The sequence below is a fragment of the Falco punctatus genome, assembly GCF_963210335.1.
Source record: "Falco punctatus genome assembly, chromosome: 9".
In the NCBI taxonomy this organism is placed as follows: domain Eukaryota; kingdom Metazoa; phylum Chordata; class Aves; order Falconiformes; family Falconidae; genus Falco; species Falco punctatus.
The window spans coordinates 43,811,674-43,823,645 of record NC_137589.1 but is presented as its reverse complement, the minus strand read 5'-3'; the positions used below and the strand labels follow the sequence as shown (position 1 = coordinate 43,823,645).

The window sequence follows — 11,972 nt, the reverse complement described above, 5'->3', positions numbered from 1 at the left end:
CACTGAAAACACCCATGGTGTGTCAATATTTTAAGGTTATTGCATCATAAAGTAATACCTTAAGTTTGTAATTTGAAATGCAAAATAAATTTGCTTTGGTGCATATAAAATGTTGCATGCACAGTTACTAAAAGTGTTGCAAAATCTATTTTAAATGAGTTTTATTGAGATGAAAAAGTCTTCCATGGTAACTACAGAATGTTAATCAAACCCAAGTGCTTCCCCTCCATTAAAAACACAAATCGGAATACTTTTTGTTCAAAAATACTTTAAAAAGTAATCAGTTAAATGGAGTATTTTTGGATGTGCTTTACTCCACACACTGGTTACTGTTTCTAATCTTGCTAATGAATGCACATTAACGAGAGGTTGTCTGCGTGTTCATCAGAGGCTTTGAAGGGAACAGACTTTTCTGAACAGCGTTCAGCTGTGAAGCTGCACTGGCAGCAGGGAGCATTCGGCAGACCACCTAAGGTGTTACAGAACACTGCGCCACGTACAGCATTGCTGTGCTCAGGTGGCAGTATCCTTCTCGCTCTACAAAGTACAAAAGCATTGGAGGACTCCAGGTATACAAAGCAGTGTTTCTTGCTACCATTATCCATTCATAAGCATCATCTTCTCGATTTCCAGGCAGCTCTAGAATAAGGAGTAGTCCTTTTCTTATCTGGAGGTTTGAAGTAAGAATAAACAGGTGCTGCTGGATATTCCGCGTCTGGATTTTCTGCCATCATTTTCAGCTTGGCTTCAATGGCCTTTATTTTTGCACTGACACTGGAAAGAGGAAAAGCAAAAGAGAAATTAAGCTTGATCTTACCACAGAACTAGACTAGAACAGCAATCCCCAGAGATTTTGCTGACATGCAAATACTTAGTCACACAAGGAGGGGCTAGGCAGCCCCCATTGCTGCATTCACAAACTACGTGAAGTTGGGAGGCAGGAATCTACTGCTCTAAGCCCACGCTGCTTCATTTCAATCCTCAGCATGGATTTGCTCCTCCAAGATGTATCGCAGCACCACAAAAAAAACGGTCCTTGCACCTACTCAGCACTTTCTCGAGGACACAGAGCGAGACAAGCACACAACAAGGCTTCCTACTTCATGTAAAATGATGTCATTTAAAGAGGTCTGAGCATGTGCAGCAGAGCACAGCTCAGACAAGGCTGCTGGAAACAGCAGAGAAATGAAAGCCAGACTTCCTCCCAGCTACAAGACCGCTTGGGATGGGAAAACCCCAGCCTCTAATTAGGCCAGGAAGAAACATTATTTCAGCATTAGCAGGGTTTATCCCAAAGGGAGAAGCTATCCTAGGTTACACCCCAAATTCCTAGGGCTTTTGTTATTCACTGTCCTCCATTGGGTAGGACTGAGGAATGTTCCCTTCTCTGCTGGGGCTTCTTGCAGCATCAATCTTCACTGAAACAACTCCTTCACACCACTGACATAGGTAACACTCTGCAGGACCTGAGCCTCTCTGCTCGTTACTTCTTAGCGTGTTACTTCTGAGTTCCAAGCTCATTTTATCTGTAGGCAAATTAATTATTATCCCCAGTCTTGGTTACTTATAGGGTTCCACTAACAGAACACAGAGGAAAATCACATACCCTTTCAACCAAACTGTGGATTAACAAAGCAGCGCTATGTGCTTTAGGTAAATGGAGGGGCTGGAGAATTCAACCAACATCCTACAGAGAAGGCCTACAATCCCTAACACTGGCAAAAAAAAATAGTTTTGTGTGAAGTACTACCTGTAATTTTGGTTTTAATCTTTTTCCGCTATGGTAGAAATTCTTGCTCATAAGCATTCTGCTTAATCACATTAGTACAGCACAAAACTTCTCACTGAAATTCATATGAAGAAGTACAAAGCATATTTTGGTGAAAGGAGCTGGAACATGAAGACATTCCCAATTCCTCTCTTCGCCTCTTTTCCTTCCTACTGCCCTTATAGCTTCACATCTCAAGTTTCCCACATCAAATGAGTTACTTTGCAGCATGCTGCCCTTCTGAAAACAGCTTTTCTGCCACATTAGATTTTTAGGACAAACATAACGACAACAACTCTAGACCTTACTGAAATCAAACAAGTTAGTTCCCTGCCACTGCCAGTCTAGTCACCTCTCACCCACCCCATCTCCTACCTCAGGTTAGACTGGGGCGGCTCTGTGCTGGAAGATGGCTCCAGACTGATTGGAAGGATCTTCTCATTTTTATTGTGATCATATCTCTGCAAACAAGAGACCAAGGACTGCAGTCAGCAAGAATTATGAATAAAGAAGCATTTGCCCACAGATACACTTTAAAGTTGGATTAACGTCACCTCTGATCTTATGAAGCTTTCGGTAGGAATGATTTTGGCAGCCAAACACTGAAGCAAATCCCAACCATAATATTTGTTTAGTACCAACACGGAACATAGACTCCAATATCAAACATTTATGTGCATCGTACTATGGATCCTTGAACCTAATCCTGTCTTACCACTTCTTGCTCCCCTCTATATAAGGTATGAAGCAAAGATGGTAAATTTTAAGGTAACTACTGTACTGTGCTGCTGTGCCCTTTCTACAGTCACCGTGCAGACTCAGATTGTAACCCCAGCACATGGCTGCATGGAATCATGCAGTGCTGGGGAAGAAAAAAAAAAAAAAAAAAAAAAAAGACCAGTTAGGAGCCACCTTCTTTCTGTAGACAGCAGCTTATGAGTCTGTCATCTTTGTGGGCAACAGGCCTCCTGAACTATTTGCAGTGTTCTGCTTCCTTATTTCGCTTGGCACAAAGTCAGGTTTGTTTTTCAGCAAAGCTGCTCAAACCAACAGTGTCTGGAAAGCCTTGGCCACTCATCTTAAAGTTACTTAGCATGGTGCTGGTATTGTCCAAAATAAACACTTGTTACAATAAGCCAAAGTTTTGCATTGTTAAATCTTTCCATTCAATTGGAAAATGCCACGCAAACTGATTATTTATGCATGTTCTTCGCCATACCCTGGCCAGCCAAGCTCTGAGCCACCCTGCTGAACTCCCAGCAGAGCAGACACTCACTCCTCTGGCTCAAACTCCTTTTATGGCCCCGATAATTCTTCAGGCATCCGGAAGCACGTGGCGTTCTAGTAGCTATAAGAGCTAAAGAAAATGGAGGCTGGATTTGCACAAGCTTGGATGTGCTGACAAGAGCCTGGAGCCCTTGAAGCCAATAATTAAAACAATATGGTCTCCTTTAACAAAGATAACCTGGTTTGGGCTTGGGGGGGGGTTTAGCATCCATAACAGATGCGCTACTATACTTGGTAAGAGAAAGGGTAGAAAGCTGCTTGTAGGATAACTGACACGTGCTAAAACGGCAGACTACCCAAAAGGAAAATAGCAACAAGCAGCTCCACCCCACCTCCCCCAAAATCCATTTATCTGCCAAGAAAGTTATTCAAAATAAACTGCTTTATCAAACACCAGATAGTAAATAACTGCAGGAGAAACAAGGCAAGAATTTTTAAAAAAGAAGGACATTCCAGAAGGTACTGCCTAAATTAATTTTAAAAACTTGTTATTGATTGTTTTGTTGCATAAAACGAGTATTTAGCTTAGATGAGAAATATGTTGCTTTAAAGTCAGAAGTAGTTAGAGCTGCTGCCGCATAAGTGCTTTCAGAAGTGGAACAAAGTAACAAAGTCCTTGGTAATTGGGAATTTCCATGCATCTCCTATTCAAAAAGGGAGCAAAACCACAGAGGGAAGGATTCAAACTTTCAGCCAATCACTCACTAAGTTTGGGAAAAATTAAAACATGGACATTTATAGAAGCAATCTGCTCACACAGCTCTGATCAGAAACTCCCTTACAAGTGACGTCAGGTTAAATGGCCTGTCCTTAACTCACAGCTAATCCGGCCCAGTTAGGTAGACAAGAGAAGTGGTAGATCGTCAATACCGCTTCCATGAGGGTTACTTCCTAGAGTAGACTGAAATTCTCTTGCCAGGCTAAGGAGGCCTTGGCAAGATTCGTTCCTTTAACATTAGCATTTTTCAATTTTGCAAATTAAAAGCAATCCTTATTTACAACAAAAAGCTTACCTTGACTTGTGCATGTGCCCAGCGCACCACCAATTTCTTGGAAAGGGCCAGCTTCCCATTGAGACATTGGATCGCCTTTTCTGCTTCCTGCACAGGAAGACAGTTCAATAAACAAACCAAGCCTTTAGTCAAAACCGACTCAGATGTAAAAAGCCTTTTTTCTTTGTTAGTCTTGTGCAAGTACAGCTAACTGACAGCAAAGAAAGTTTATCCTATTGTTTCCCAGTCCAGGAATATCTTTGGAAGACTCCAACATCTGAGTAACCACACACTTTTATGAGCCTTATCAGTTTATTCTTTCACTTGCTTTGGGGTAGGAAATGGGGAAAATTATCAGGAGTTTTGAAAATACCAAAGAGAGGCCACCGGAACAGCATTCTGAGGAAGGTTTATGCTATGTGAGTTTCTCTAGAAAATACTGTGACTCATGACAGTGATCACATTGTCTCATTAACACCCATCTACACTTATTCCAGACCCTGCTCATGTGCACCGGGAACACTACCCACTCGGTCCTGTTCTAGGCTCAGCAGTGGAATCTCAGTTCTGGGACACTCCCATAAAACTTGATTCACAGCAGTTAAGACTTATGTTGCAATGCTGTTCCACCACCTTGCTATGAGTAATTTTCTAGAGCTAATGCACTGTGTCAGTGCTCTTCTGCCACCCTTACTGGCAACAGCACAGCAAAAAGATGAGGTCAGACAACCACAATTCACTGTTCTTCCTAACTTTTGAACAATTCTAGCAGAATCACGACAAAATAACTACAACTCCGATGTTGCAGGTGAGCATGACTTGCAATTTTGATTTGTAACAAGAGCTAAACCCCCAAACAGACAGCCAGGGGCAGTGTGCTCCAGGGTGCTGCAGATGCATCATGTTGTACATCCGACAGTATCACACAAGTTGGTGTTTGTGCATTCATGAAGCCAAAATAAAAACTAGGAGGACTTCAAAGCGGTCCTGGATTTCAGGTGGTCTGGCAGGCTGATCCAAGCAAGGCTCTGCATGGATCACAGTATCTCCCGGTTCAACTCCATGAGCTCACTACCAAAGAACTGGTCCCTTCTGATTAGCATTAGAAAGCAGGATTCAGGAAAAGACAGCAGAGGAGAAAGGAAATCACTATTGCTACTTTCAGGAGCAGTCACAACGTGGAGCTGCAAGAGTCTGTGGGTTTGTGTAGACAAGGTATTTGATTTATCCCTTCCTGTTTCAGCTTTACATTAACATAAAAAGAGATGGGGGAAAGAAGCTAGTCATTTAAATCAGGGTTTTAGATAAAAGCAACATACCTGTTTGGTTTCAAAGTTCACAAAACAGTAACCTCTCGGCTGCCCCTCCAGAGCACCAGACTTGTGAAAGAGAAAGTCAAATTGCTTTACTTTGCCAAACTTCTGAAGGAGTTTGAGTAGATGGTATCTGAAGGGGAAAGAAGACATTTATGACAATGACAACACACACACACACTTCACACTGTAACACAGGCAGTTCAGTTGTGTCATACGTGATCCCAAATACCAGCAGAGGTGTACTCCCTGTACAGCAACGCTTCACCATCCATAGTTCCAAGCTGCGTTTTCAGTGACTGCTCTAAAACCCCCAAGGCACAAAGCTTCCCTCCCAGTGGTGCCAGCTGAAGGGCATGCAGAGCATCTCTTCACAGCCGGCTTTTGGACAGTTCTGCAATGGCTCCCTAGGGGTCTAGGAGGGCTTTGCCTCCCGCCTCTCTACATCACACCTGCTTTCAAGCACAAACATCACATTTCCGCCTCCCTCACCCTGATGCGACTGTCAGAATCTCCAAGCCCTGTATTCCTCCCCCTGCACAAGCAGTCCCAGCCCACAGTACCCCACATCACTCGGGATCCCCGCTATTCTTGCTGCCCTCCCTCTCTTCCCCGTGCCAAGCAGTACCAGTGCCCTGGTAAGGACATGGCCAGATCACACAGAAACGCAGCCGCTCTCCCACTCGCCTGGCAGAGCTGGGGAAGCAGGAAGGCAGAAGAATAAGCAGAACAAACTGCAGCCAGGAATTGACAGCAGGCCAGGCAAAAAAAGACACCAGACAGACCTCAGTATCATCCAGGCCAAATCTGCCAGCGCTTCTGGCTCAGACAGCTCTTCAGCGACATGCACATGCAAGTCAGACACTTATTTAGCCAATTATCTTCCTGCCATCCAGTGGGGAGTGTGCTGTTTCCAATAAAACTGGAGAAAGCCAGAGTAAATCTGTCTGCTTAGTATCTAGTACGCTGAGCAACTTAAAATAAGCAGCACATTTGTTGTACAGGCCACATCCAATCCTGAAAAGTTCTTTGCAGGTTTTTGTTGTTGTTCCCTGGGACCGAAGTGTTTAACAACACTAGCTGACCTAGAAGGAAAATGACACTTGTTACTCTTTCACTGTCTGACCCCATCCCCAGCCTTTAAGAATTGTCTAAGGGTTTAATAAGGGAGTCTTAGCCAGGACTCATCTTCTCCTGATCAGCTGTACAGCGTTTGTCAGCAAGTCATCTAGTAGTCTAAGCCCAATCTTCAGCTTGCAAGATAACACTCAGTGCTCTTGAAAGCCTACCAGGATAACTCAAAATGGACATGGAGCACCGGGCACTGGATGAAACCCAACATGTCCAGGCATGAATGGTCAGCAGTGGCCCAAGACAGCCAAACGCACCAGGCAACTCTAGGGACAGTCTAAATAGGAAGGGCAGACAACATTTTTTTCCTAATAAAGCCTGATAGGATGTTTGAAAAGGGCTTTAGCCCTTTGTTAAGCTTCAGGAGCCAGGCAAGAAAGTTCCAGGAATGTGAGTCATCTGACAGGATGGGTCACGGTGGATATTCAGGATATACATTTTTAAAGAGGTAAAGGTGCAGCAAGTGCACAGATGAGCAGCACAGAAGGGCCAAGTTATCTCCCAGGGGAACAAACACACTGTAATTGATTATGGTAGGCTTCCTACGTCCTTCAGAATATAGACCAAGCACATGGTCTTCCAAGAGGCCTATGAACCCTCAGTCTCTACTCAGAAGGCAGAGGAGACAGAAAAGCAAGAGCGGGGGGGGGGGGTGGGGGGAAAGTTTCACCACCACATCTCAAGCTACCAACAAGGAGTCACAGATGCACAAGTAAAACCACTAACTTTGGAGACATGTGATGTATATAAATCCCCACACTGAACTTTCAGAGCCTCCAAAATATGTAAACGCATCTCAGGTTTGTTTCTGTAAACATACTGCTACAAAAAGCACTTGCAATTTCAGCAGTAGGAAAATGAAGTCCTTACCACTAGAATGCTGTTCCCCTTTCGGCAACTACAGAGGCAGTGGAAGGGGAACAACGATTCTCATCGCATGCTGTTTAGCGACAACAAAACCCTGCAGCTGCCCAGTGAAAAGGAGTATTTTGTGTATTTTTTTCTGAGAACCTCTGCATTCAAATAATACTTAGCAGCAAAGTGGTAGTTGTTGCTTTGAAACAAATTTCATTAAGAGTCTAGTAACAACCTACAAAATCTATTTTATTTAGAATCTTTAGATCGTACATGACGCAAACACTGTTTTCCAGCCATGCATATGCAATTTTTACAACTGGAGGTCACCTACTCTCTCCATGGAACAGCTTGGAACTGAAGTCTTGTATAACTAAAAGTCTCAGGCTGCAATTATGAGTTGTTACTGTTAACATAGCGAGGGCATTAACGATAACTTGACAAGTAGTTCTCCAAGTCAAGAGAACTTCAGGACTGAAGGAAGATCCATTACGAAACGCCCAAAGCCTTAAAAAAAAAAAAGTGAGAACTTGTAAAAAGCTTTACTATGGCAACAACTTGGGTTATCCAGAGCTTGGACGTTATTCACACAGATGTGGCCCCACTGTGCTGTGCAGATCACCGCAGCCAACCTCCATTTCCACTTCCTGTCATCTGATGTCAATGCGAGACAAACCAGCAGCTCCCCCATTTCCTTTTCCTCCACTCTTCCTCCTGGCACCCCAAGTGCTATTCAAACACAGGCAAGGCTTCCTCTGAACAATGCTGTCCCAAGGATACCGCAAAGGTACCGGGCCACATGCGAAACCTATTATTGCGAAGAATTTTGCCCCACTGGGAGTCAGCAGGGGTTTGTAACAACAACTTATGCACACATTGTTTTCGAGGTGAGACTCATCAAGATGGGATCCTAGACAAGCGGCAGAACAGCCAAGAAAGTTGAACACCCGCTATTTCATACCCATGGAAAATGAACGGTCATTCAAAGGCTACTGGAAACTAGATAATAAGTATGTGTTACTGTAGAGCTGGAAATGAAGTTTTTGCCTGTCCAAAATGCTCAAAAATCTCAAGAGACTTTACAAACAGGAATGGGCAGAAGAGGCAGTACTACTCCACTTACCACACGGGATATGCAACTAACTATGGGTTTTTCCAGCACAGGACGGGAGCACTGAGAGGCGATGTGAACAAAGGGTTGTGCTGCAGCACATCTCTTACTCCACTGTGCAGCTGGGGACAAACACTGCACCAGGCAACGCTCACAGTGATGGCAAGGGGACCCCACAGCTTCCTTGCTCAGTGACAGCAAGCCCAGAATCAACCAGCTACTGCTCTCCTTGTGCATTGCCATGGCAGGCCCCACACCAGGGCACTTCTCATGCTGACTGATCCTGGAGACTGTCCCCTACACCATGAACAGTTGCAAGGTCCTATGGTGCCAGCTCACCTTCTTCCAGCTGTTAAGAAAACACTCAGTAGACTCCTAATACTATCTTCTTCCACAGGCAGAACAATCCTCTAAGGATGCTGGATAAAAGAAGTCACCCAAACAAACGTTATTGGCAAAGGAGGAATGCCCACAAGAGGACCCACTATAACCCTGCACGTAGGGTACATCAGCATTCAAGGTCCTCTGAGACTCCTGTTTGAGTCACAGTTACTCGGTATGTTCAGTAACCTCCTACAAACCATCAACTTGCAGGCTGTAATTTGTGGGCAGCCCTACATTTATAAATTCCCATTACCGCAGCTTGTGCTCAAATGTGTATGTTACCTATTAACTCCCTAGCGCTTGATTGCAGCTATAGGTTGCTCTCTAAATGGAAGTCTTGGATTAATTCAAGACTTTCTGAACTCATTTCTGCTCGAGAAAGTCACAACCACTTATTAACCCTGCTAACAACTCAATCAATTTTACACAGTCTTAAACAAATCTAACCTAGAAATTGCAGAGGCAACTCTTTAAAAATCAGATAAAAGCAGCAAATGAAGAAACAGCTATGTAATTTTCAGGTATATGTTTTTAGTCACGTGATCAGTAATCTCAACAGGGATAATTCAGATGAGCAACTATGAGAAGAGATGTAAGTCCTCAGGATAAGAAAGTAAGGGTCAAGAAGCTTACAGACCTTACAGAGAACCGCACTCTTTCTCACTACGCTGACAATGTGTTAAAAGGAACTTCCTCTTCTTTTATTCACAAGGAAATGGAGATTACAATATGGTTTGCCAGAGAAAATAGCCATTTTAAAAGCAAAACCAAAAGCAAGGCACAAAATTATAAAGCCTGAAATAAGCAACTAGCATCTGTCACTCATCACTGGGCAAACTTTAACCGTTTAGTAGCATGGAAGTGCTCTAGGTTTGCTGACACTGGAGAACGAAGGCCCTCTAACCAGCCCCTTGCCCATAGCTGCGATGCTGCTCTGGACACAGTCCCCAGCAGCGAGGGCAGCCGTGCCCCACACCCAGGCTGAACTCATGCAGCTGCAATAAGTTATTCAAAAAAGAACAGCCTGCCCACGCAAGAAGCCAAGTGAAACCCACAGAACTCATTTCACCCAAGCTATGAAAACAGTAAATTTTGCCATATACAGCTATTACTTGTCCGGCCTAGATTCAGAGGAACAATCTGGCCTGAAAAGGTCTTTAAAAACGCCACTAATGATCACCCTGGGAAGTGAAGGATCTAAGGCATTTACTAACACCCACTATTCTTCCCCCCACACTAACCCAGGTTCCTGAATCTTTAAGGACCCAGCAAACAACACGCTCAAGAACTCCCGTATATAATTTTACGTGGTCAGTGAATGTGGACAAACCAGAGTAACATAGCTGTGGGATAAAAATGGTAATTAATGCAGAAACCACCCAAAGCTGAATGGCTGGAAAGCACAATGCATTAATGATTCCATTTAGAGGCTATTAGAAAACCGCTCTGTTAAGATGAACCACATTTAGAATAAAAACCTAGCACCTGCACACAAACAAAAAGAAGCAGGAAGAAAAAGTATTCCATGATGGACACATACAATAGTTAATCAAAAATGCTTGTTTCTTAGAAGTGTATAAACCCCGAAGTGTTTGGGTGTTTTGGTTGTTTTTTTTATACAACCTACTGATTTCTCAGCACAGTATCCAAATATCGGACAGCAAGTTGTACTTCCTTGACAACTCAGCTGTTCAAATCGCATGTTTGCCCAGAGGATAGTTATCCGCAGCCTGGAGAGGACACGGAGGGCGTACACACGCATCTGATTCTTGCACTTACGCACCACAAGCGGCAGCCCCACCTCCCCGCCTCCTCACCACTCGCTAACTCGAGTCGTTCTCCCCCTTCAGCCTCCACCCCACTCCCGGCACCAGCACAGCCACAGAACCGGGCTCCTGACCACCCAGGAGGTCCTAAACCCGACGTTCCAACATCTCCCGAGCTCAGCCAACAGAGGCGCGTCCAAGCCCTGGCCTGCCAGCCGAGCGGCGGCTCGGAGGAGGCTGCAGGTGCCGGCTCGGGGCCCCGAGCCCCCGGGGCACCCCGCATACACCCTTCAGGCCCCGTGCCGCCGGGCAGGCGCGGGGCTGCCCAGCGCTGCGGGGGGCGCTGCTGGGCGAACGGGCAGGACCTGGGGGGGCAGGGAGGGGCGTTGCAGTGCGGAGGGCGGCGGGGCGGCTCGGCGGGAGGGAGGCGGCGGCGGCCTCGAGGGCCGGGGCCCAGGGGAGGCGGGGCCGCCGGCGGGGGAAACCGGCAGGGCGGCGGGGCCACTCACTCGGTGATCTTGGGGTCGAGGTTGCCGATCCAGAGGCGGTGGCCGTCCTGCAGCGCGCCCTCGGAGAGGATGGAGGCGTTCTCCAGCGGCAGCGCCTGGCGCCCCGGCTCCATGGCTCCGCGGCGGGCAGCGGTGCGAGCGCAGCGGGGTGGCGGGCGGGCGGGTGGGGGGCGCGGGCCGGGCCGGGCCCACACTCACCATGACACCGCGGGACCGCGCAGGCCGCGGCCGCTCCGTCCTGGCGCAGGCCTCGCCCCGCCCTCGGCGCCGTTTTGTGACGGCGCGGCGCGGCGTGATGACGTCGTCTGGAGCGCGCCGGGCTGCGCGGCGGTGAGCGAGGCGGCGGGTGCCCGCCTTCCCCTTCGCCGCCCCCGGCCCGGCCCGGCCCGGCGGGCGGGACAGCCCGGCCCTCCGCAGGGCCCCGGGGGGCGCGGGCGGGGCGGGACCTAGCCCCCGCGGAGCGGGAAGCGGGGGGGCGGGGCCAGCAGAGGGGCGGGGCCTAGCGCCAGGGCGGGGGCGGGGCGGGGGCGGGGCCTGTGGGCACGTGTGGCGGGGCCGGGAACCACGGGGGTCCCTACCGTCGGCCTCGGTGGGCAGCGACTTGGGGGCGGGTGGCTCCGGGAGTGGGGGGCTCGGGGGGCTTACTCGGGAAGCAGGGGCTGGGGGGTGGGGGTGCGGGGGGCTTACTCGGGAAGCAGGGCCTGGGGGGGCAGGGGCGGGGTGTTAGGGGGCTTGGGGAGCTGGGGTTTTAGAAGACAGGGGTCAGGGAGTGGGGGGCTCCGGGGGCTGGGGGCACAGGGGAGCTCAGGGGCAGGGGTTTCAGGGGGCCTGCTCAAGGGAGCAGGGTCTCACGGAG

General features: G+C 47.6%; 1 protein-coding gene across 2 annotated transcripts; it reads right to left on the bottom strand.

Annotated features, from left to right (window-relative positions):
- Nucleotides 1–144: 144 nt before the first annotated feature.
- On the bottom strand, nt 145–11,308 carry RBM18 (RNA binding motif protein 18). 2 transcript variants are annotated; one of them, XM_080402916.1, is made up of 5 exons: nt 11,117–11,308; nt 5,367–5,493; nt 4,069–4,155; nt 2,144–2,229; nt 145–774 (listed from the first exon to the last, which is right to left on the bottom strand). In XM_080402916.1, exons 1-5 carry the CDS (start codon nt 11,227–11,229, stop codon nt 615–617), a joined length of 573 nt encoding a protein of 190 aa, XP_080259042.1. In that variant the 5' UTR covers nt 11,230–11,308; the 3' UTR covers nt 145–614. The 2 variants fall into 2 exon arrangements, with proteins under 2 accessions (XP_080259042.1, XP_080259043.1); XM_080402917.1 differs by lacking the exon at nt 11,117–11,308 and adding an exon at nt 6,146–6,424.
- Between the last annotated feature and the right edge of the window lie 664 nt (nt 11,309–11,972).

Coding starts and splice junctions, on each gene's coding strand:
- RBM18 (XM_080402916.1), bottom strand. CDS start 11,229: ATGGAGCCGGGGCGCCAGGCGCTGCCGCTGGAGAACGCCTCCATCCTC. Junction 5,494..11,116: donor CTCGACCCCAAGATCACCGA/GTGAGTGGCCCC, acceptor TTTCCCCTTCAG/ATACCATCTACTCAAACTCC. Junction 775..2,143: donor CCGCCCCAGTCTAACCTGAG/GTAGGAGATGGG, acceptor TCCTCTTTCCAG/TGTCAGTGCAAAAATAAAGG.